The following is a 26,604-nucleotide window of genomic DNA, read 5'->3' on the forward strand; positions in this document are numbered from 1 at the left end:
TCTGATCTCCAGCATTAGTCCTCACTTTCTCCAAATAAAAGATTGGGTTTGCAGAACCAGGAAGCTGTCCAGAGTTATGACTCCACATGCAATCAAAAGTGATTACCCTTCATTAACGAAGAGTTTTTAGTATAAAAGGGTAGTTAGCAGTTAAGTGATTTCTAAAGATTGCTGACCACAAAGACCAAAAGCACATGCTGCAGCTAAGCAAAGAACCACCACCACATTCAGGATTTCCACATTTAACTGAACGTGTGTGGATGCCAGATATTTTATTTCAAGAATATAATAAAGTTGAAAGTTGACAATGTTGCCATCATTGCAACAGAATTATATCTCTGCCTGAAACCAATTGAGGTCAGACCCTGTCCTTAATATTATATTTTCTTTATTCATTCACAGAATGAAGGCATTGCTAGCTAGGCAGCATTTATTGCCCATCCTTAATTGTCTAAAGGCAGTTAAGAGTCAACCAAATTGCTGTGGGTCTGGAATCACATTGGAGGCCACACCAGGTAAGGATGGCAGTTTCCTTCCCTAAAGGACATTAGCGAACCAGACAGGTTTTTCTGAAAAACAGCAATGGATTTGCAGTCATGATCAGATTCTTAATTTCAGATTTTGTTTTACTGAATTCGAATTACACTATCTGCTCTGGTGGGATTTGAGCCCTGCTCCCCAGAACACTATCGGAGTCTCTGGATTAATTGAATTGAAGTGAATTTATTGTCACGTGAACAGAAGCACTGTGAAAAGATTTGTCTTGTGAGCAATACAGGCAGATCACAGAGTTAAGTAGCATAGATAAGTAAATAATAGGTAAACAGCAGCAAAAACAAAACCACAGGTACAGGCGAATGTTAAAGAGTTTGAGAGTCCATTCAGTATTCTAACAGTAGGGTACAAACAGTTTCGAAACCGGCTGGTGCGTGTTCAGGCTTCTGTACCTTCTCCCTGATGGTAGAGGTTGAAGAAAAACATTGCCAGGGTGGGATGGATCTTTGAGAATGCTGGCAGCCTGTCCTCGACAGCAGGCCTGGTAGATGGATTCTATCGATGGGAGGTAGGCCTTTGACATTGTCCGGGCCAAGTTCACCACTCTCTGTAACAGTCTCCAATCTTGAATGGTACAGTTGCTATGCCAGGTAATGATACGTCCAGACAGAATGCGCTTGGTAGCGCACCAATAAAAGTTGGCAAGGGTATTCGCTGTCATGCCAAACTTACTCAGTTGCCTGAAGAGGAGGAGACGTTGTTGGGCCTTTGTAACCAGTGCATCCACATGAAAAGTCCAAGAAAGCTTGTTGTGGATGGCCACACCCAGGAGCTTGACCCTCCACTCATTCCACTGCTGTGCTGTTAATGTGTCGGGGGGGCATGAATAACATAACCCAATAATGAGTTCCTTGGTTTTCCTGGCATTGAGAGCAAGGTTGTTCTCAGTGCACCATTTTTCCAGGTTTTCTACCTCCCATCTGTAGTCGATTTCATCACCATTTGAGATTTGACCAACTACGGTGGTGTCATCAGCAAACTTGTAAATGGCAGTGGTCTGGTATTTGGCGACGCAGTCATGGGTGCACAGTGAGAACAGTAGCGGGCTGAGTATGCACCCCTGGGGGGCTCCAGTGTTAAGTGTTAGTGAAAATGAAATATTGTCCCCAATCTTCACTGATTGTGGCCTGTGGGTCAGGAAACTGAGGATCCAGTTGCAGAGAGTGGGGCTTAGTCCGAGATCACTAAGTTTAGTAATCAGTCTCGAGGGGATAATAGTGTTGAAGGCTGAAACGTAGTCAATGAGTAGGATTCTTACATAGTTATTCTTGTCGTCAAGATGTTCGAGGAAGTAGTGAAGGGCAAGCAATATGGCATCTGACGTGGATCTGTTGGTCTGATAGACAAATTGGAGTGGGTCAAGAGTAATGGGGAAGCAGAAGTTGGTTAATGTCATGACCAGCCTTTCAAAGCACTTCATGACATCGAAGTTAGGGCCACTGGACAGTAGTCATCGAGACATGCTGCATGAGCCTTCTTAGGCACAGGGATAATGTTGGCCCTCTTGAAAAAGGCAGGGACAGTGGTCTGCTGCAGGGAGAAGTTGAAGATGCCCAAGAATACCTCTGCCAGTTGATCTGCGCATGCCAAGTGCACAGCTTGATACTCTATCTAGTCCAATTACTTTCCTTCGATTCACACAAAGGAAAGCTGATATGACCTCTGATCGGTTCGTCAGGACTTGTCAGAACAGGTGTTACCTCTCCGCTGAAATTCTGCTCAAAACAAGCATAGAAGGCGTTGAGATGATCTGGTCGGGATGCGTCATCGTCTGCTGCTATCTTGCACTGTCTCTTTTTAGAACCTTAATAATCCAGCAACAACAATTAGGCCATAACCTCCCACTGATGTTATGTAAATATTTAAGTGAAATAATTGTTAGGCATTGCCTGTGTTTTTTTTATTGACATACACCATTATACTCTCAATTCAGCCAAGTTGACACTATTAGTAAAAACAAATTTTCCAAAGCCTTCAACAATTTACTTACAGAAGTAAATCAAGAACAACCACAATAGGTTACTTAAGGAAGTCACTTCAATTTCAAATCAAGCACTCCAAAGTCACACGCAACCTTGCAGAGTCATTAAGAATACAACAAAATAGGAGCTGAAGTAAACCATGTAGTTCTCCTGTCTGTGCTACGATTCAAACTAACTGCCAACTTTCAGTCTCAATTCCACTTGCTCGCACTGTCTGCAAAATGCCTCAATTTCAGGAAGGATCAAAAAGCTATCTGATGTAGTCTCAAAGTATGGAGAATCCATAAACTTCTGGAATAGGAAATTTACAAGATTGACAAAACTTGGAGTGAAGAAATTTCTCAAGTCTTGAACGATCTGCCTCTTATCCTGATTGTATCCACTTGCTTCAGATTCCCCGACCAGCAGAAACAACGGATCAATTCCTTTAGAAACGTGCATATTTTAATAAGATCAGGTCACATTCTTCAATCTTCAGAAGACAGAGCCTCAAGTTGTTCAGCCTCATCACCAGGATAGCTCCCTTCTTCTCGGGACCAACTTAGTGAACCATCACTACACTGCCTCCAAGACAAATGCATCCTTTCTTAAACAGAGATCAAAGCTGCACATAGGATTTCCAGTGTGGTCTCAACAAAGCCTTGTACAGTTGTAGCAAAATTTCCTTATCCTTGAAACTCTAATTCTCTTTGAATAAAAGGCAGCCTGCAATTTTGCTTCCTATTTAGTGTATCTCCACCTTAACGATGAGGTCTTATATCAGTATAGCCTCTTAACATCATTATGTCCAAATATTGCACATTTCAGGAACAATTCTGCTTTTGATTCAAAGTTACATAAATAGATGGTCCCAGACAGTTGAGAGATCGACCAAAAGGGCAATAAAATGGGTAGGATACATAACAATAAGAAAAAGAGAAAGGAAATAACTTTGACAAAGTAAAGTCAAGTACCACAATTGCAAATGTAGTTTCCAGATTTTTGTTTGTGCTCTGCCTTGGTCACAGATCCTGGTAGCCTGAAAAGTGCAGGACCATTTTGCAAAGAGCATTAAGTATTTGGTGACAATACTAAACATGCTAGTTCTTTGGAGTGCATTATTTTGGATAGCCATCTTGCAATAATGAGATCCACCAGCAAGTACATAAAACTTTCATTGAAATCTGTGCTGCAAAGTCAATCACATACTCCAGAGAGAATTCAGACAGGTTATTTCTTCCAGTTTTGACAGTTTTAAGTGCACAGCCCACTTGAGGTCAATGTTTTCTCTTGCATTATGCAGTCTGCTGAACTGCAACCAGATGATGTTACGAATTAGTGACCTCTCATGGGGAGATTATACTACTGTCTCAGAATGACAATATGTCCAACCTCTTTACCAGAACTGCCTGAAGTATGCAGGGATGCCAAAATTGTCACTGCTAAAGTTGCTTAAAGAAAGTCCATTTCAGAACACCAGCTTGAGGCGCAAGTTGCAAGGCAAGACCATCTTAGCTGTGTTATATTGTAGGTTTCCATTAAAGGTACTTGAAACAAAGCTTTATACAAATCATGTAGATGCCAGCACATTATATTTGCGTTGAGCTGGTGCAGTGGGCATAGTGCAGATAACTATCTTTAAAATAAGTTGATTATGCAAGAACCACCCTGAGGCTTCAAAAGAGCATTTTTCAAAAGATTGAGAATACCCAATTGCAATCAAGACGGTTCTTAAAACTAAATACTGTTACATCATAGTAAAAGAACAGTTCCATAAACAATAAATCAACACAGGTGAACTACAGAAAGACTCACAGTAGATGGGAATACTACTGAAAGGAGAGTTTTTATGTGCACAAACATTTGCCATCAAGTTTTATGAGAAGTCTCCATTGTATTTTTCTCCCTGATGATTTTGGATTGCATTCATTTCACATTCTATTAAAGACCAACAATTTGTATTATTTCAGTAAAAATTGAAAATATAAACTTAAACATTCTTACAGGCATAGTTATCACTTACAACACTGGAAATACACAATTCATACACCTGTAAAGTCAGTCACATTTTGAAACAGTGTTATATGCATTAATACTCACATTTTTATGGAGAGGTGGATTCTGAGGCATTGAACCAGGAGTCAACACTGGTGAGCTGGCAGGGCTGCATAGTTCTGGAAAAGGGTTTGGAATGGCGGGCAACGATGATGTACGGAATTGATCATCTTCCTGAAGTCTTCTGTACATTAAGATTAAAAGATTGTACACAAACATTGAGCAGAACAAGTCACAAAAAAATTAGCAATAAACCCCATCTTCAGGATTTATATCACCCTACTACCTGTAGTATGACTTATTTTAGCTAACTGATGAGTGCCATCATCTATTGAAACACTGTTTTAATACGGCGCTTTATACCAATACAGGCAGATGCCAGCACATTACATCTGTGCTCAGCTGGTGAGCTCAGTTTTTAAAAATATTTCGATGAGCAATATTAAAAACAGATTTTAGTGTTAAAAGTCAAATCAAATAGTTGCAATCACAAACTTTGCAACTAGAAGCAAACTAGTTATCACCTGGAAGATGACTTGTATTAATTCAGTGGACCATTACAGCATGAAACAAAATACTTGGTTAATCACAGCTCTTCAAAAATTTCAAGATGTGGTGAAATTTTAGAAACAAGAATTTGGGATAGAATTCATAGGCTGACAGACAAATGAATTAATTAAGGAGAAGCAGCACAAATTTTTCCAAGGAAAAATCATGCTGAACAAACTTGAAGTCTTTTGAAGAGATAACAGAGAAGGTTGATGAGGACAGCACGGGGTGCACATGAATTTCCAGAAGGTAGTTGACAGTGTCACATACACTATTTGTGAGCGAAGTCAGAGCTCATGGAATAAAAGGGATAGAGGCAAAGTGGACACAAAATTGGCTCAGCGATAAGAAATAGATTTGATGAGTATTTTTAAAACCAAAAAAAGATTTGTAGCAGAGCTCTCCAAGGGGCAGTACTCATACACTTCCTTTCTGAATTGATATCAATGATCAAGATCTTACTGTATCAAAGTAATTACTCTCGATTGCTAAAGCAGCCGCTGATACACATACAAATAAACCTGCCGAAATCAGTGAACGGAATTTGTTGACATCATATATGTCATGTCCATAAACAAATGTAGACCTTTTCTTATATATATTTCTTCTAATGATGTTCATAGATGTGTGCAATTCTGATTTAAACAGAGCTAATTTGATGTGTATTGGAACCTTTTCGGGAAAGGCACACAATCTACAAACTATCGTAGAATTTTTTTATCATAGAATCCCTACAGTGTGGAAACAGGCCAACTGGCTGAACAAGTCCACACCAACCCTCTGAAGAGTACCCCATCGAGATCCATCCCCTACCTTATTACTTTACATTTTCCCTGACTAATGCACCTAACCTAAACATCCCTTAACAGAATGGGCAATTTAGCATGGCCAATTTTCCTAACCTGCACATCTTTGGACTGTGGGAGGAAACCGAAGCACGTGGAGGAAAACCATGCAGACACTGGGAGAACGTGCAAACTCCACACAGACAGTTGCCAGAGGTTGAAATCAAATCCATGCCCCTGGCACTGTGAGGCAGCAGTGCAAACCACTGAGCCATCATTCAACCCTTACAGACTTAAATATGCTCAGCCACAAGACACTGTCAACCCAATGATGGGAGACAGCAAAGCAGCTTTGAAACAGTCAAAAAAAAAACGAGTTATACTTCTTTTTAAAACACACTCATAGGCTGAATGATTGTGCTCCTGGGATTGCAGCTGCATTATTCTAACTGTTGTTCCTGTCTGACTGACTAACTGCAGCTTGGGGCCAACTCTAAGCATGGATGGCTGCTCAGGTGTCGGTTCCAAATACCACGAACAAGCAGCGAGATTATGTGGATAGTGCCATATTGTTTTCAGATGCCATTCTCTGTCATTGACATAGCACTGCAAATCTATATTTCTACACACCTAGCAGTGGCAGTGATAATACATGCAGCCTTGTAGAACAGGGGACAATTTCAAAATCTGTGAATGACACAGAAGTTGGAAATATTGAGGAGAACAGCATAAAACTTCTAAAAGGACACTGACAAGTTGGAGGACTGGGCAACAAACAGAGAATGCTGGAGAAATTCAGCAGATCTTGCAGCATGAGAGGGAGAGGGAGAGGGAGAGGGAGAGGGAGAGGGAAACTTGATTCCAACACAATTCTTCTGAAGAAGTCACATCAGACTCAAAATGATAACGTTCTCTCTACAAATGCTGCCAGACAAGCGGAGTTTCCCCAATATTTTCTGAGTTACTGAGTTCAAGTGTCCATCAGTATTTTGTTTATTTGGTGGTATGGACAGATAGGGAGCAAATTAAATTCAAAGAAGCATGAGGTAATAGATTTCAGTAAGAAAATCATGGAGATATGGCATTCAATACAGTCCCAGAAGGGGAACATCTGATCAACATCCACCTCATGAATCTACACTTTCAGCACTTCAGGCACAAAGATACTCAGATCCCTCTGCACAGATGCACTCCAAATCTGATTCCCATTTAAATAGTAATCTGCCCTTTTATTTTTTCAGCCAAAATGGACAACCTTGCATTAATCAACATTAAACTCCATCTGTTAGATGCTGGCCCATTTTTCTCACCTATCAATATCCATCTGTAAACCCTATCTCCTCGTTTCTCCACCTATTTTGGTATCATCTGCGAACTTTGCTATACTACACTCTGTCCCTGCTTGTAGGTCATTTTTGTAGATTGTAAATAGTTAGGTCCGGAACATGGATTTGAATCCCACCATGACAGATGCTGAAACACTGCGGATTGTCGTAAAAACCTCTGATTCACACACGCCCTTCAGGTGAGGCCTATACGTGACTCCAGAGCCACAGCAATGTGGCTGACTTTCAAATACCTTCCAAAATGGTCTAGTAAGTCGCTCAGTTTATAACAATCACTATGAAATCTCAAAAAAGAAATGAAAGCGGACAGTCCACTAGTGGTGGGGAATATTCAACTGCCTCGGCACTAAGGTCTGGAATTCCCTCCATAAATCTCCACCAGGCATCAACAACAATGGCAAAAAACAGCCTAGTCAATCCTGCAAACTTCTAACATCTTAGGGTGACGGACATAATTGGGAGCACTGTCTCATAGATCAGTCAAAAACAGCCTGGTAGTCATACACATGGTCAGTGTCCAGAATTATAACCATCCCTGCTTCAGCAGAGGTGGAAGCACAGTGGTACATAGTTTTGTGGGAGCTGCCCTGGGTGCACTCAACACTGACTCTGGATACCATGAAGTGTCATGGTATCAGGTCAAACACAGACAGGAAACCTCCTATTGACTACCACATGCGATCTCCCTTTGGTTGATGACTCTGTGCACCTCCATGTTGAACAATACTTAGAGGAAGCCCTGAGGATGGTGAGGGTGCAGAATGCACTCTGTGGTGGACATTGAAATCCCACACCTAAAGAGTGGCTTGGAAGCAGCACTACTGATCAAATTTATTGGGTCCTCAAAGGACATTGATACTGGATTGGGTTTGTGACAGATAAAGGAACCAACAAGAGAGCATACTCGACCTCACCATGTTGCTTGCCACAAATGCATCTGTCCATAACAAAACTGATAGGAGCGATTACCGCACTGTCCTCGTGGAGGTGAAGTCCCATGTTCACACTGATAATACCTTCTATCACGTTATGCGATATTGTCACCATGCTGAATGAACAGACTTCCTAGCAATTCAAGACTGGACTCATATGATGCGCTTGGACCATCAGCAGCAGGAGGATCGTACTTGAACACGATCTGTTCCTCATGGCCAGACAAATTCCCCAGTCGAGCATTACCATCCAGCCAAGAGATCAACTCTGGTTCAATGAAGATTGCAAGATAGCATGACAGGAGCAGCATCAGACATATCTAAAAACAAGGTATCAAACTGGTGATACGAGAAAACGAATAAGTATTTTAAAAAGCTGGAATACCATGAATAGTTTTCAGCACCCGACTCAGTAAGGATGTGAATGCATTAGATAACATGTGGAAGAGGATTACAAGAACGGTTCTGGGGTAATAACATTCAGTGATAAACAGAAATGGAAGAAGTTAGGCCTGAGTGAAGACAGCAAAGAAAAGATCTGATGCAAGATTTCAAAATCATGAGGGGTCTTGTCAGAACAGATAGGGAATAACCTGTTGCAACTTGCAACAGGTTCAAGAACCAGAGGGCACAAAAAGCAGCAAGGGCAACGTGAGAAGAACATTTTTCACACTCTGAATAGTCAGGGCTTGCAACAGAAGGCTGGAATTGTGATGGAGGCTGGTTCAGTCAAATCATCTAAGAAAATATTAGATGATTCTCTGAACAGAAACAATGAACAGATTTACCACGAAAAGGAAGCAGAATATCACTAAGTCATAATGTTAATTCAGACAGCCTTTACAAATACAACGAGCTAAATGACCTCCTCTTGAACCATAACAAATTTCCAAATCTGTGACTTTCAAATAGTGAAGGAACAGTACTTTATGACTTGCAGAGGTGGTGGTGTTCTCAATAACGTATGACCAAGGTGACGCAGGGGTCTGGGTTGCAAGGTTCTGTCAAAGGAGACTTGATTTGCTGCAGTTTTAGTGAACACTAAACTGTACTCCATCAGCAGTTTCAAATAGCTGCTTTGCCTTGGATCACGTCAAGTTTCTCAAATAATGTTGGAGCCGTACTTTTCCAGGCAAGTACAGAACACTCCTTCACACTCAGGATTTACACTCTTTAGATGGTGGATAGACTCTGGGATGTCAAGGTTGAGTTATGTTGACTTGCTTCTGCAGATATAGTATTTGTGTCTTGTCCTGATTCTGTTTGATGATATCTTCCCCCAGAATATTGACGATGGGGAATTCAGTAATGGTAATGCTACCGCTTATTAAGAAGCTGCACATATCTCTTTTATTATTGATGTCATTGATCGTCACTTCAGTTCATGCATGGATGTTGCCGAAATTTGGTGGATGCAGGCAGTGCTTCTTCACCCCTGCAGTGCTGAGGCCTTCTTACAGTTCCATCAAGCAAATAACCCTAATTTTGGAGAGAAAATCATTGATGAAACAGCCAAAGATGCCTATACCCTAAACATTTCTGCAGGTGTACCTTAGGGTTTGAATATAAGATCATATGGCATAGGAGCAAAAGAAGATTCCTCAGCCCATTGAGTCGGTCTTTCAATGAGATAATGTCAATTAATCCTCAACTCCACTTTCCTAACTTCAAACGTTTTATTTCGTTATTGATTAAGAATCTGTTTCTTCATCCTGAAATTACTTAACAAACCGACTCAGCCCGCTACTGTACTTGCTGTATATCCATGGCTCTGTCGCCAAATACCAGACCACTACCATTTACAAGTTCACTGATTACACCAGCATAGTCAGTCGAATCTCAGATGGTGACGTAACCGACTACAAACGGGAGGTAGAAGACCTAGAAAAATGGTGCACTGAGAACAACCTGGCTCTCAATGCCAGCAAAACCAAGGAACTCATTACTGACTTTTGGTGGGATGTTCCCCGACACATGAACAGCACAGAAGTGGAACGTGTATGAGTGTCAAGCTCCTGGGAGAGGTCATTCACAACAAGCTTTTGTGGACTCTTCATGTGGATGCACTGGTTACAAAGGCCCAACAATGTCTCTTCTTCCTCAGGCAGCTGATGAAATTTGGCATGACGGCAAATACCCTTGCCAACTTTTATTGGTCCATCCTTACCTGATCCGGCTTACATGCAACTTCCGAGCCACAGCAAAGTGGTTGGCTCTTAACTGCCCTCTGTGTAATTAGGGATGAGCAATAAATGCTGGTCTAGCCAGTGATGTCGTGAATGAATTTTAAAAGTCTATGCATGTATTTATGCCATTCCCTTTCAAAAAGGCCAACAGGCCATTTGCCTGATCTATTATCCGCTAAATTTCAATGCAGGATGCATGTACAAGGACCCCCAAATTCCTTGGTGCTGCAGCCTTCCCCCAGTTAAATAATATTCAGCCTTCCTACACATATTTTTCACATTTTATATATTTCACATGCGAGGTTTTTTGCCCACTCATTTAATCTGTTTATATCTATCTGTAGACTGTTTTCTTCACTACTTACTTTCCCATCTATTTTTTAGGCATCCACAGATTTGGCAACCGAATATTCACTTTGGTCATCCAAGTCATTAATATATAATTGCAAATAATTGTGGCATCAACACAGATCCCTGTAGTAGGCCAAATAGTTAAAAGGTTTTTATTCTGAAAATGCCTCTCTTCTCCCTACTCTCTCTTCTAACTGTTTGCCAGTCCTCTGTCTGCACTAATATACTACCCTTTTATGCAGTATTTTATAAAATTCCGTTTACAAATACCAATAAATTAAAATTACTTTACCTAACATGTTTGTCACCTATAAAAGTTCTAATAAATTTGTCAGACATATTGGGGTGTAGATTTGCTCGCTGAGCTGTAGGTTTGATATCCAGACGTTTCATTACCTGGCTAGGTATCATCATCAGTGGCGACCTCCACGTGAAGAGAAGCTGTTGTCTCCTGCTTTCTATTTATATCTTTCTCCTGGATGGGGTTCCTGGGGTTTGTGGTGATGTCATTTCCTGTTCGTTTTCTGAGGGGTTATAGATGGCATCTAGATCTATATGCTTGTTCATGGCGTTGTGGTTGGAGTGCCAGGCCTCTAGGAATTCTCTGACATGTCTTTGCTTAGCCTGTCCCAGGATAGATGTGTTGTCCCAGTCGAAACAGTGGTTTTTTCATCCGTGTGTCGGGCTACAAGGGAGAGAGGGTCATGTTTTTTTGTGGCTAGCTGGTGTTCGTGTATCCTGGTGCCTAACTTTCTTCCTGCATGTCCTACGTAGTGTTTGTGGCAGTCCTTGCAAGAAATGTTATAGATGACGTTGGTTTTGTCCATGGGTTGTACTGGGTCTTTTAAGTTTGTTAGTTTTTGTTTGAGAGTGTTGTTGGGTTTGTGTGCTACTAGGATTCAGAGGGGTCTTAGTAGTCTGGCTGTCATTTCTGAAACTTCTTTGATGTATGGTAAGGTGGTTAGGGCTCCTGGCTGTGTTTGGTCTGCTTGTCGTGTTTTGTTCTTGAGGAATCTGTGCACTGTATTTTTTGAGTATCCGTTCTTCTTGAATACGTTGTATAGGTGGTTCTCCTCTGTTTTCCGAAGTTTGTCTGTGCTGCAGTGTGTGGTGGCTAGTTGGAATACTGTTCTGATACAGCTTTGTTTGTGTGTTGGGATGGCTGCTGGTGTAGTTAAGTATTTGGTCAGTGTTTGTCGGTTTTCTGCATACGCAGGTTTGTAGTTCTCCGTTGTCCTTTCTTTCAACTGTGACGTCCAGGAGTGCAAGTTTGTCGTCAGTTTCTTACTCCTTGGTGAACTTTATACGTGTGAGTGTCTTGTTGATGATGTTAAATGTCTCTTCTATCTTGTTTTGTTTTGTGATGACAAAGGTGTCATCTACGTAGCGGACGCAGATATTTGGTTTGATGGTTGGTAGGGCTGTTTGTTCTAGTCTTTGCATTTCTGCTTCTGCTATGAATCCTGATAGCGGAGATCCCATGGGTGTGCCATTGGTTTGTTTGTAGACTATGTTGTTGAAAGTGAAGTGGGTGGTGAGGCACAGGTCCACTAGCTTCATGATGTTTTCGTTGTAATGTGATTGATGGTGGTTGGTGTGTGTGTGATGGTTTCTTCTAAAAGTGTGGTAAGTGTTTCCTTTGCCAGGTCGATGTTGATGGAGGTGAACAGTGCTGTTACGTCGAATGAGATCATTGCTTCGTCTTCCTCTATTTTGATGATTTTTAGGAATTCCTGGTGGAGTGGATGGAGTGCTGTGACTCTTCTACTAGGTATTTCAGTCTTGTGTGTAGTTCTTTGGCCAGTCTGTAAGTTGGTGTTCCAGGTAGTGAGACTATAGGTCTGAGGGGGGGGGCTCCTGGTTTATGGATTTTTGGTAGTTCGTAGAATCGTGGGGTGTTGGTCCCGTCGGGTTTCATTTTCTGGAATTCCGTCTTGTTTAATTGTCCGGAATTTTCTGAGGAGATATGTAATTTTGTTTCCTAGTTGTGGGATCGGGTCTAGCACCACCTGTTAGTAGGTGTTGGTGTCTGCGAGTAGTGCATTGGCTTTCTCTATGTAGTCCCTTCTGTTCAGGATGACTGTGAGCCGACCTTTGTCTGCAGGTAATATAACGATGTTTTTGTCTTTTTTGAGGTTTTCTAGGGCTTTCTTTTCTTGTGTGGTCAGTTTGTTTCCTTCCCTCTTTCTGCTCAGAGTACATGCAACCGTCTGTCTGATCGTTTGTTGTGTTTCTTCCGTGAGATTGTTGTCCTTCAATGTGATTTCTAATGCCGCTAGGACATGATTTCTCTTTCAAAAAGCCATGGTGACTCAGTTTGACTATATTACATATTTCCAAATGCTCTATTATTACAGCTTTTATTATACTGTTTAACATTTCCCAAATGAGACTTAAAATTAACTGATTACTTTTGTCTCCTTTCCTTTTTGAATAAGAGTACTACATTGGGAATTTCCAAATTCTCTGGAAGTAAATCTAAGGATTCTTGGAAGATTACTACCAGTGCTACTTCCATTAAAGCTTAAGGTGGATCTTCACGTGAGCTTTGAGCTATTTTCTTCAAAATCCACCAATGTTTCTTGTTTGTCTTTTCTGCTAAACTCCACATCTCTGTCCGTCTCCACAACATATTGTTCCAGGAATCTGATCTTGATTCAAAAAACAAACACCAATCTTCCTATGTGCAAGATATAACTCCAACAAATGGTGAAATCTGCCTGGAGTTTTAATTTGACTGGTCAAACATTGCTTTGATACCAAGAATGATCACTCCAGCTTTTTTGCTCAAGGCTCTATTAAGGATCTTTTGCTCAACGTTCTAGTGGAATTCAAACTAAGCAGTGACTATGCTGGTGAATAGCAAACAATACTTTCTATTGCTTTGCTGATGAGTGAAAGTAGACTAAAAAGGAGCAGTAATTGTATTGCATTTGGACTTTCTTTTGTGAATAAGGCATACAAGAGCAATTTTCCTTTCGTCAAGAAAATATCATCATTGTAATTAGACTAGGACACCTTGACTAAGGCTTCAGTTAGTTCTGGATCATAAATCTTCAGCAAAAAGCTGTCAAGTGCTTAGCCATTTCTTGCTATCATATAGATGAGACATGATGTAGTTCAAATGAGTCCAAGTCTGGCACTACTGATGCTCAGGATTTCAGCAAGAGGCAGAGCTGAAACACTGATGTATTGTGTTCTGCTATCATTCAGGATGTAATGTTCTTAAAGCTGACCCCACTTCTAAGTTGTTCAATAGTCCACCACCATTTACTTCTGATTGTGGTGGCTGGATAATTGATTAACTGGTTGTTGAATTGCATAGCTACCTTAAGCAGCATTCTGCTTTCGCTGTTCAACATGTTTTCATCCTTCTTGCCATCCCTCATTTCCTTTATAGAGGGCACAGAGATAACTGCCAGTGTTTAATGATGTGTGAGAAGCAAGTTGGAAGTAGACGGGGGCAAAGACAAGACAATTATGAAAAATGTTTTCTAAATTAAATAAAACGTAATCTATTTGCTAACCCAAGTTAACTCATTTTTAAAAAGGCAAATCATCCATGTTTTCAGTTCTTTTCAAATCCTTACATCCAATAAATTATATTTGAAGCAATCAATATTTTTGCAGAATAGGGTAGTCAACTCATGCACAGCTAGTTTTCGAATAATAAATTTATTTGTATTAATCTGGTTTCGTGATGATCATTGATTAACAAAATCCCATCCAAATGCACTCACATTTTTATTCTTCATTGTTACCGTCCTTTAGATGTAATACGTTCAGCTTTAATTTTATGAACTTTACATTATCTCCATAGCCTATTATCATTGCACCTTACCCAATGATATACGAGCTTCGAAGACTTATGAAGGAAAATTATTAAAAGTTATCTCCCCTGAGACTTGATCTTTCTGCAAAAGGAGGAAGGATCACATTTCAATTAACATATTCAGTGTTTGACGAGGAAACGAACAAAACCACAAGAGTATAAATTTTGCTGTCAACAATGAAAACAACTTTTATTCAAGGTCTTGGCACCTGATGGAACAGCCACGAATATGGATCAATTAAAACTGGGATGCCGTGAAAAGCAAGAATTAGAAATTCAGTGGGAGTTGAGAGCTAAAGGAAATTAAACAGAGATAGGAAATAGCAAGACTCTTTCGAGAACTGAAAACAAGGACAATGTGTCTTCAAAAGACTTGTTTCTTGACAAAAAATTAACTTAGGGAAACAAACAGAAAATTAAATTTTATTTAATTTACAAAACAATTTCCATAATTGTCACGTCTTTGCCCCGCCCACTTCCAACTTGCTTCTCATACATCATTAAATACCTGTCGAAAACTGATTAATCTGTGACATCTTGTCCTATATGCAGCAGAATCTTCAGGGCACAAATCAGTTTTTAACAATCATCTATACACCCACAAACTTGATCAACCTCCCGAAATGATTTACATGGTCATCTTACTTCATTTGAAAATGTCAAAATATTTTTACCTGAAAATCAACAGATGTACTCCTAATTTCAATTACAATTCCTTCATAAAACAGAATGGTACAAACTTTTAAATTATTATCATGGTACAATAGTGAAGGTACACTGTCTTTACAACCTGGCACTGTTAAACATGGAACTTCAGAAGTTATCATCAATATTACCTGCTGCTTCACAGGATGCCAAAACAAAATTAAAACCACTTAACTTGACAAGAGCTTTTAATTCTTACTCATAGCCTAATCAAAAAAAAACTAAGTCGTACAGCATAGAAACGTACAGCACAAAAACAGACCCTTCGGTCCAACTTGTCCATGCCGACCAGATATCTCAACCCAATCTAGTCCCACCTGTCAGTTCACAGCCTATACCCCTCCAAACCTTTCCTATTCATATACCCATCCAAATGCCTCTTAAATGTTGCAATTGTACTAGCCTCCACCACTTCCTCTGGCAGCTTATTCCATACACATACCACCCTCTGCGTGAAAAAGTTGCCCCTTAGGACTCTTTTATATCTTTCCCCTCTCATCCTAAACCTTTATCCTCTAGTTCTGGACTCCCCCACCCCAGGGAAGAGGCTTGGGTCTATTTATCCTATGCATGCCCCTCAAGATTTTATAAACCTCTATAATGTCAGCCCTCAGCCTCCAACACTCCAGAGAAAACAGCTCCAGTCTATTCAACCTTTCCCAATAGCTCAAATCCTCCAACCCAGGCAGCAACCTTGTAAGTCTTTTCTGAACCCTTTCAAGTTTCACAACATCTTGCCAATAGGAAGGAGACCAGAATTGCATGCAATATTCCAACAGTGGCCAAACCAATACCCTGTACAGCCGCAACCTGACAATCCAACTCCTGTACTCAATACGCTGACCAATAAAGGAATGCATACCAAACACCTTCTTCACTAATCTATGTACCTGCGACTTCGCTTTCAAGGAGCTATGAACCTGTACTCCAAGGTCTCTTTTTTCAGAAACACTCCCTAGAACCTTACCATTAAGTGTGTAAGTCCTGCTAAGATTTGCTTTCCCAAAAGGCAGCACCTCGCATTTATCTAAATTAATCTCCAACTACCACTTCTCAGCCCATTAGCCCATCTGATCAAGATCCCACTGTAATTTGAAGTAACCTTCTTTGCTGTCCACTAAACCTCCAATTTTGGTGTCATCTGCAAACTTACTAACTAAACCTCTTATGCTCACATCCAAATCATTTAGATAAATGATGAAAAGTAATGGACCCAGCACCAATCCTTGTGGATAATAACTCCTGAACAATCTCTCTGATCCTGAAAACTTTAAATTTGTGGAAAGTCAAATTTCTCCATTTTAAATTTGAGAACAATAAAACACACGTTTTAAAGTTTAATATTATAATTTCTATTTCATTCCCATGTGCAAGGCCCAACTTTTGTTTTGCTTTTTGAAGAAAGATTTTGTAGTGAAGAATAATAATACTTTATACGTTCTGGTTTACTGACACTTATCCACTATGATTCGTTACTTAGCCTGTTTGATGACCTTGCTGTTGCCAGATGCCAGAGATCTCCATAACTGATTTTAGAAAGTACGTAACATTAGGTAAGGTGACATGCATTCTGGAGATCATTAGATTTTTGCAGACAAATTTCTTGGAGGTCAGGGATAAGTGATGTCACTGACAAAATTTGCACCATTTCTTTGACTTTTGAGCTACAAGATTCTACCTTCCTACACAAACGTCAATTTTTGAAAAATTTCAGCTCAAAAAAAATCTATTACGAGAAAATGTGAATGAACCTGAACCTTTCTTGAAGTAGAATTTTTTTTTTTTAAAACTTCTATTGAAGCCTGAATGTGAAGTCAAATGCCAGTTCCTTCATATTGTCTACAAAAATCATATCTTAGTAACCACACAACCTCTGCAAACCAGATTTTCTGGACAGAACGAAGTTTAGATGAACGTACTAGCACCTACTTACTCTATGCATTTTGAAGAATTGCTGTACACTCTGATACAGGTGTCAAGCAAGTTATTATGAAGGGTGTTTCAGGATTTTGATCTAGCAATGACAATGGAACTGTGATATCGTGATCAATTAAGATGGAGAGATTTGGAGGACAACTGGTGGATGAAGTTGGCCCCATTAATGTGTTATCCTGGTCAAAGAATTCAGAGAAAAAGTTCCTAAGTTGCACCTTGTAAGTCACTTTCTACTGATAACATAACAAGAAAATATTTGTGGCAAACTGGGTGCTAATTAAGGGAATGTTTTGTCTCAAAATTGTCAAGCTGATTGAGGTAAATGGCAAATATTCCAATAACTCATGATTTAAGCTCTGCAGATGGTGGAAACATCAAGTCACATGATGCGTCACTTGCTGCAGTACACCAAACCTCGGGCTTTGGAAGCCAGAGTAATTTTATGCATCTAGTCCATAAAACCTTTCTGGTCAGTACCAGGCCTGTCCAACAGACACCATCTGAACTATAGGACAACTGCTGGCAGGGTTCGGCAGTTAGAATCACAGAATCGTACACTGCAAAATGGAGGAATGGGTGTTAAGCAGGCCACACAACATGAGCATTAGATTGGATGGAGGAAGTACCTTCACAGCCATCCTGCACTGCTCTTCAGTGATATCAATCACAAAACTTCCAAGTGAGAGTGCAGGAGTGAGGAATAGTAACAGACTGGGAGACCGACTCGGTTGATGGATGCTTGGATGAATGTTTGGCTGAGGGTCTGTGTGGATGGTCACATGCCTTACTGATGGGAGTCCATGTGTGGGTGAGTCAGCGAGTAACTGGAGGTAGTTGATGAATGTGAGAAACTGGAGGTTGGACGAGAATAGGACTGAGACAGTCACAAACATAACCTTCACTCTTTTCCCATTCTCCAATACACGACACATGCAAACAACATACTGGAGTGAACTTCTGTAACCCGGTCACATCAAATTGATGACAACTAGAGACAGGAAACACAATGCCTAAATCCTGTTAATAAATTCAATAAAGTCAGCAAATTTCACCTTAACAATTTGAATCTCCAAAAATTTCCATTGTATAAAGAAAATGGGGAGCAGGTACTGTCATAGAATTATCAGTGAATTAGCAATTCAGAAGCTCAGTCTCAAATTCTGAGAACATAAGTTTCAATCTGACCGTAGCACATGGCAAAATTTGAATTCAACAAAATCTAAGATTAAAGTTAGCCTGATAGAAAACATGTAACTATCTTTGCTTGTCACAAAACCCCATCTGGTTCACTATTGTCTTTTAGGGAAGGCAATCTGCAAACCTCACTGATCAGGTCTACATCTGACTCCAGACTCTGTAGTTGACGCTGTAATGGGTAAACTAGCCATTCAGTTTCAGGGTAATTTGCGATGGGAAATAAGCGCTGGCCTAGTCAGCAATACTTAAATCCCAATAACAATCATTAAAAATATTAAAACGATAGATTAAAAGATTTAACAAGGACGGGAATACTAATTTATCATGGAAATGGCAGACAGTAGGATCAGACTAAAAGCATAGCTGGTAGTCAGGAGGACAGAAGACAAAACTAGTGGTTGATCATAAAGGTTAAAGTCAAAGGAAGCATATTCCATGAGATTTACTATTCTATCCAAAATGACATTCTCATATATTGTAAGGTACAGAATTGAATTGAATTGAATTGAATTGAATTGGAGTACATCTCAACTGGAAAATAATTCATTAATAAGCACGTACATCTAAATGGCAAAACATTCAACAGCTTTGCCAGAACCAGGGAATCAGAAGGTTGATCAGAAACACCTCAATTGATAAATACATCACTGTAGTCAAGAAAGAACTGTTTTCCATTAGTATATTCCGTGTGCACGATCCAAGCAATTCTTCTTCAAATCTGGAACAAGAGGGATACTTCTATATTGTGCTTGGCATTCAACATTCTAGTCTTTGTACTTCGCATAAGGTTTCCTCTGATTTGTTGAGTCCAGAGAAGGCAACATATTTCAAAAATTTGTGTGATGATAAAGAACGATTCAGTTGTTAGGCATGTTGCAGCACTTAATGCAAACTTTTAAGTCAGAATTGGACAGTGCCAGCACCTATGTTGGAACCTACACGGCACAAATCCACAAAGCAAACGGAATTTGCAGGGTGGCACAGTGGCCCAGTGGTTAGCACTGCGGCCTCACAGTGCCAACGACCCAGGTTCAATTTCCACCTCAGGCAACTGTCTGTACGGAGTTTGCACATTCTCCCTGTGTCCGCGTGCTTCGGTTTCCTTCCACAATCCAAAGCGGTTCAGGTCAGGTGAATTGGTCATGCTAAATTGCCCATAGTATTAGATGCATTAGTGAGGGGTAAATATAGGGTAGGGGAATGGTCTGGGTAGGTTACTCTTCAGAGGGTCAGTGCAGACCTGTTTGGCCAAATAGCCTGTTCCCATACTGGAAGGAATCTAATTGCTAGCAGCTTAAGAATAACTTGATACGTAGGTTCATGAATCTGTCATGACCAATTTGTTTTTGTTGAGGATAACCATATTACTGCAGTTCTGTTGAAGTCGCGTGGTATCCACTGAAGTGGTAGTTGAGAACACGGAATTTGAAACAAACAGATCAGCTATGATCTTACTGATTGGTAGGGCACGTTTGAGAGACAAAATGATCTATTTCCACTCCTATTTCTTATGTCCTTATGTTCACATGAACCATTCAATTCAGTCAAACAATTTAAGCTCATTAGTCAGTTAAGTAATACATACTGAGGACAAAGGCACATCTATATAATAGAGAGAAATAAATGGAAAGCAGCAGCACCTTGTTATTTCATCTTTTATGTGGAGGTGCCGATGTTGGACTGGGGTGAACAAAGCTAAAAATCACACAACACCAGGTTATAGTCCAACAAGTTTATTTGGAAGTACAAGCTTTTGCAGCATTGCTCTTTCGTTAGGTAGCTAGTGGGGCAGGATCACTGAACACAGAATGTTTAGTAAAAGGTCAAAGTGTCATACAACTGGCACGATGTAATGAACAAACCTAGATTACTGTTAAGTCTTTAATGACTTAGAATAGGGATGCAGGTTTCGAGTGATTAATACATTGCTCAATACATTTATCGGTTGTATGAACTTTGATCGTTTACTATAAATTATGCGTCCTATGATCCTGCCCCACTAGCTACCTGACAAAGGAGCCGCACTCTGAAAGCTTGTACTTCCAAATAAATCTGTTGAACTATAACCAATTGTTGTGTGATTTTTAACTTACTCTTTTGTAATACCTGGGTATTCTGCAAGTTTACAGTAATTTTTCACATATAAATGCTTATGTGCAAGAATTGTAATTACTGTTGATACATCATGAAGTTTCAAAATGAGGTATATCGAACAATAGCTGTACCTGAAAATTATGACACTTCAGTTGCTGAATAAGGTAAAATATTTAAGTACAAAAATCAGATGGGGATAAGAACAAATTTGAGTGAGGGGATAATTATGACCCTATTTTGAGGTGATTAAAAATCTGTACAACTGTTTGAACAGAAGACAGCATCAAACTAAACACAATAAAAGTATAAGGAAAAATTGTGTCTTCACCTTACCTGACTGTCAGAATGTGCATTGGCTGAGAACGCCGCAGCTTCTGTCTTGGTGATATTGGTTGTGGCGACTTTGTTTCTGAACTTGCCAACTGACCACAGGCAAGTTGACCATTTTGGATAAGCGCAACAGTTTCTGACTGAGTACAGCACATAGAATATAAACTGTCAAATGAAGAGTTCATATCATTCACCAAAGCCTCCAGGTCGACATCATCATCTGCAAGAAAAATAGCACAACATTTTTGAATCTTCTTTAGATTTATTTTCATTAAGTATTTTCAACTTCTGCACATATGTGGCTCCAGAGAGTGTTTTCATTGGAGCCGTTTCACAGCTCCATGCAGTAAACTATATTTGGAAGCATGCACAAGGTTTTGTGGTAACCAAATGTTATTTGGATTTGTACAAGGCAAATCACTTTAAAAATCTCCAGTTCCATAAGCAAAAATACACTTCCACTTTTATGAAAGCAATGTCTCTATTTCCTGAGATAAATATGAAGTCGGAAAGGTAGACAGATGAGATCAATCTAGAACCTCTGAATAGAGGTTTATCCCAAATGGATGCATATTAACAAGGATCTGACAAGCGTATTTAGCATGACAAATCTCAAAATCCCACTTAGCTCGGTGACCATATTTACTTGGTTAGAAGCCCCGTTTGAAATGTGAATGAGGATATTTCCCTTTGGTAATTGAAATGCTGCACGATGACGGATGCCAACCTTTGGGAGAGATGCAAAACTAAAGTTCCATCCGCTTGCTTATGTGGACATGAAAGATCCTACAGCTATTTGTGAGAGAGCCAAGACGTTCAGTGTTAGTACTAAGCTATCTTTCAGTAACATCTCTTCAAGTGTGTTGCCAGGATGCAAATTTGTTTGAACAGGAAGTCAGTGCCATTGACAACATCATTATACACAGTAACACAATGGAATCTGATGCGCACTCCCTCACCCCTTCATTCTCCACTCACTTTGCTAGCTGCTCTGTTCCCCATTTCCTTTGCCACCCTGTTCTGCACACCATTCACCCTGTGAAGAATCTGTGCCTTTTGGTTATTGTATCAGTGAATTAATAATTTTATATATTATCCTTATGGATCCTATTAAAATCTGTTCACAAATGGCTTTAAGAGGTGTCTTTTGTCCTGCTTTTTTTTTGAAGAGAGGTTTTGAGCCATAGGTAAAGAGCTGTCTCCTCTGAGCCAATTAGGTAAACAGCTTGTGAGGCCTTGGGCTTCCTTTTAAGTTGGAACAATAGAAGCAGCATGAGTGCAGTCAGATTCCCAAAGAACCAGAGTTTCAGTTTAGCTTGCAGCAGTTGTTGGAGATTTTAAGTTGGCTGTGGAAGATGTCTTCAAGGAGAAAGTGAGGACTGCAGATGCTGGAGATCAGAGCTGAAAATGTGTTGCTGGAAAAGCGCAGCAGGTCAGGCAGCATCCAAGGAACAGGAGAATCGACGTTTTGGGCATAAGCCCTTCTTCAGGAATGAGGAAAGTGTGTCCAGCAGGCTAAGATAAAAGGTAGGGAGGAGGGACTTGGGGGAGGGGCGTTGGAAATGAGATCGGTGGAGGGAGGTTGGAGGAAGAGCGCCTCATCTTCTGCCTGGGAACCCTCCAACCACAAGGGATGAACTCAGATTTCTCCAGTTTCCTCATTTCCCCTCCCCCCACCTTGTCTCAGTCAAATCCCTCAAACTCAGCACCGCCTTCCTACCCTGCAATCTTCTTCCAGATCTCTCCGCCCCCACCCCTCTCCAGCCTATCACCCTCACCTTGACCTCCCTCCACCTATCGCATTTCCAACACCCCTCCCCCAAGTCCCTCCTCTCTATCTTTTATCTTAGCCTGCTGGACACACTTTCCTCATTCCTGAAGAAGGGCTTATGCCCGAAACGTCGATTCTCCTGTTCCTTGGATGCTGCCTGACCTGCTGCGCTTTTCCAGCAACACATTTTCAGCTGTGGAAGATGTGTCTCTGTCAGAATTTTCTATTATAGCTAAAAGTTGAAGTTTGCTCTGCCAGAATTGCATGGAATTTATCTTTGCCATAGGTGTGCTTATGGGATGCTACTATATTGAAACAGTTGCTGTTTCGGAGCGAAAGAATCTACAATTCTGTTAAGATTTCCAAATGAGTTAAAGTTATACCAATTCTTCTTTATTTTGTTTATATTTTAATGGGGGTAAGAGTAAAGTATGTTTTGCTTAAAGCTGAGTAGTGTGACCAATCAAATTACAGCCGGCACACAGCACCTAATAGCAGCCTTTAAATAAGATAAGAGTTCAGGTCTAGGTTATTTCCTTGATATATGTGAAGGGTGTTTGGTCTGGTCCATAACAGCAAGCATATTTTCAGTTCAATACTATATCCTTTTCATGGTGGTATTGACATGGCTGAGAGTGCTTCCCTTGTAGGTGTGTTACTTGCAAATACCGTCTCAAAACAAAACTCCACAACAGATTATCTGGAATTTCTTTCAGTCCTGTCAATACACAAGTTTACCCCGATAATTGTAATTATACTTAAACAAAAAGACCTCATCAGTTATCAAGTGCTTTGGGAGATCTCAGTTGACAAAGATATATTTACATGCAAGCTTTTTTATTTTTACCCAAGAGTGACTGAATCAGTTCATGAAAATGAAATGGGTAGACATTCGCAAGTTAAATCTACTTTGAAAACCAACAAAAAAAACAGAGACTCAGCCAAGTCACAGGAAAGATAAGAGACTTAATATCTTGCAGCAAGTGTGCCCAAGCCATAAGAAAGTTAGGAAAGAATACATAAACCAAATAATTAAGACATATAGTATAGATATACTGAAATGAAGTTAGCCAAATACATATGGAGAAAGAACAGGAGATGTTGATAGAATTTAAGTGGATATAAAGCATAAGTATGCTCATGTGGAGAATGAACATTGGCATAAGATCACTGCAATTTTGTTTTACTTTGTGTGGTACAAAGAGTACATAACATTATACAATAGCTTGATTTTTCTTGCTTGGGAAAACATGCCTTATATTAGAGTGACTGAATTACCAACTGACCCAACAGCATGTGGAATGGCAGACTTCTCTCAAAATAGAGCTTTACCACTCAGTTCAAAATCTTTAATATAAATTTTTATCGGTTCATTTTAACAGACAATGAAAAACTGTTGAGTGATGAAACTTGCATGGAAGAATTCCTTGCCCAGAAAAAGGAAAGCAATATAGCCTTACACAGCAGATACTGATTTATGGGATTTATCTTTACAGTTAAACATTTTTTTTGAAAAAATAGAGATTATTGTGGCAGAACAGTGCTCAAATAAAGACTCATTTATTTTTGTCCCATGACTGAGGAGGAAATGCAAAACAAGCCTGGGTGGTTTAACAACACTGTGAACATTCTTATTTTGTGCTATCAAAGCTAAATTGTATTTAATTTAAATTAATTTCAATTCACTCAGCTTCAGTAATTGCTCAAGCTCGTAAAGACCAACTTCTACTGGACCTTGGACTGTTTTCTCATGAGAGAATGAGGGTCACCACCTCAAGCGAGGAAGAGGTTGAGAAGGAGTTTCCTTCATGGTGATCTCAGCTGGTGTGGCAATTAAACCCACACTGTTGGCATCACTCTGCATCATAAACCAGTCATCCAGCCAACTAAGCTAACTGACCCCTGCTCCAACTGAAACACCAAAAAACAATTATTTAAACAGAGACATGAATAAAAGGTGGTCACCCAAAAAGTGAATAAAATGATTTGGACAGACTAGGAGAGTGGGCAAAGTAGTTGCAGATGGAATACAATGTAGTGAAGTGTGAAGTTAAACATTTTTGACAGGAATAAGTGGGGAAGACCATTTTCTATGTCAAAAACGACTTTGGAAATCTGAAGCACAAAGGGACTTGGGAGTCCTGGCTCAGGATTCTCTTAATAACAACATGCGGGTTCATTCGGTAGTTAGCATTCATTTCTAGAGGGCTGGAACAGAAGAGCAGAGATGTACTGCTGAAGCTGTAAAACGTTCTGGTCAGACTGCATTTGGAATATTGTGAGCAGTTTTCAACCCCCATCTAAGGGAGGATCTACTGGCCTCGAACAAAGTCCAAAGGAGTTTGCAAGAATGATCCCAGGGATCATCTTATGAGAAGCAGTCGAGCACTCTGGGTCTGTACTCAATGGAGTTTAGAAGGATGAGAGAGGATCGGACTGAAACTTATAGAATACGGAGAGGATTCAAAACAGCGGATGTGGAGAAGATATTTCCACTGCTGAGAGAGATTAGGACCTGAGGACACAAACTCAGAGTGAAGGCAAGACCTTTTAGATGTGGTGAGGAGGACTTTCTTCACCAAGAGACTGGTCAATCTGTAGAATTCTTTGCCACACAAAACTGTGGAGGTAAAGTCACAGTGTATTTAAGACATAGATAGGTAAGTTCTTGGTTAGTAATGGTTAAAGGGAGAAGGCTGGGAATGAGGTTGGAGAAACACATCAACCATGATTGAATGGCAGAATAGACTTGATGGGCCGAATGACTGAATTCTGCTCCAATATCTCATGAACTAAAAGGATACTACTATTATACATTATTGAAGAATGCAAAATTTCTAGTTCAAAATAGGAATCATTTCCACTAATGTATTGCATTTAGTCATATAGCAAATACTATAATGCACCTCACTTACATTACTTGGCCTGATACAACACAAGCATACTGAATATAAATGATTTTAACCTCTATTTCTCTACCTACAGTCCCTCACATACTCAAAAATACACAAGTCCCACACTGCATATCTTAGTTAAATGTATTTTTTTCCATAACTATTAAATTCTTTTAATTTGAAAAATAATCTTTGATTTGAAAACAATTACAACCATCTGAGTAAATGAGCAAACAGGAGCGGAACATGTCCAGAGATGAAATAGGCAATCCCATGCCCAATGAAATCCTGGTAGGATTGAATCACTCTCTAGTAAGTCAATTAAGTAGGTTAAATAGATTAAACCAAATTTACCTTGTTAAGATTTCAATAGCTCCATACTTTTGCATAATTTCCCCAGTTTGTGTTGCTATCTTCTCAATCTCATACAAAAGATGTACAGTTGGGCATCCAACACAACTGTAACATTTTTCTCCACTATTATTCAAAACATTTTTTTTAACCTCGACAATACTGCCCCCCTTGAAAACCAAGACTCCACTCCATGTCTTTATTAGCTGCAGAGTGTTATCGCTAACACTCCAAGCTGCAACACCAACTCAACTCTCCACAATCCATAATCTATCGAAAATACCACAGCTTGTGCTCACATTCTCTGTGCAGACAATAATAATAGTGATGTTATACCAATGTTCATCATTTATGATGATGTGAAAGTGCCTCTTTTGGTGTCTGCACATGCACTGTTGATGAACACAAGTTAGGAAATTGCTGTCCACTTTGTCCTTCTCAATCACAAACCTCGCTACACTAGCACACTGTTCATAGCATTTAAAATACACTCATCAACAAAACTAGAACAAGTCAAATTTTCATAAGTCAATTACCACCACCAAATAACTACCAGAGACTAAAAAATTACCTTTATACATAGCGTCATATTCAGATTTTGATTATTGTCAATCTTTTAAAAATTACTTTCGTTTTCATCCTAACTCCTGCATTTGACACCATGTCCTATCAAAGACTGGCCTTGATCACACAGGTCCCAAATTACCTAAGAATTCATCCCGCTCTCAGATTGCTAAATACTGCAAGCTGCTATACAGATGTCCATGAAATGGCT

General features: G+C 39.9%; 1 protein-coding gene across 8 annotated transcripts in view; it reads right to left on the minus strand.

The window, feature by feature from the left end:
• grb10b (growth factor receptor-bound protein 10b) overlaps window positions 1-26,604 on the minus strand; it is a 208,759-nt gene that overhangs the window by 109,705 nt on the left and 72,450 nt on the right. For all 8 annotated transcript variants that reach the window (XM_087987203.1, XM_087987201.1, XM_087987204.1 and 5 more), the window contains 2 exons: window positions 20,817-21,033; window positions 4,617-4,755 (listed from right to left, as the gene is read on the minus strand). In XM_087987203.1, coding sequence (XP_087843329.1) covers window positions 4,617-4,755; window positions 20,817-21,033 — 356 coding nt within the window. The remainder of the gene's footprint in view (window positions 1-4,616; window positions 4,756-20,816; window positions 21,034-26,604) is intronic.

The sequence above is a fragment of the Chiloscyllium plagiosum genome, unplaced genomic scaffold (assembly GCF_037043375.1).
Source record: "Chiloscyllium plagiosum isolate Xiang-an unplaced genomic scaffold, Cpla_swu_hap1 HiC_scaffold_5, whole genome shotgun sequence".
NCBI classification, from domain to species: Eukaryota; Metazoa; Chordata; class Chondrichthyes; order Orectolobiformes; family Hemiscylliidae; genus Chiloscyllium; species Chiloscyllium plagiosum.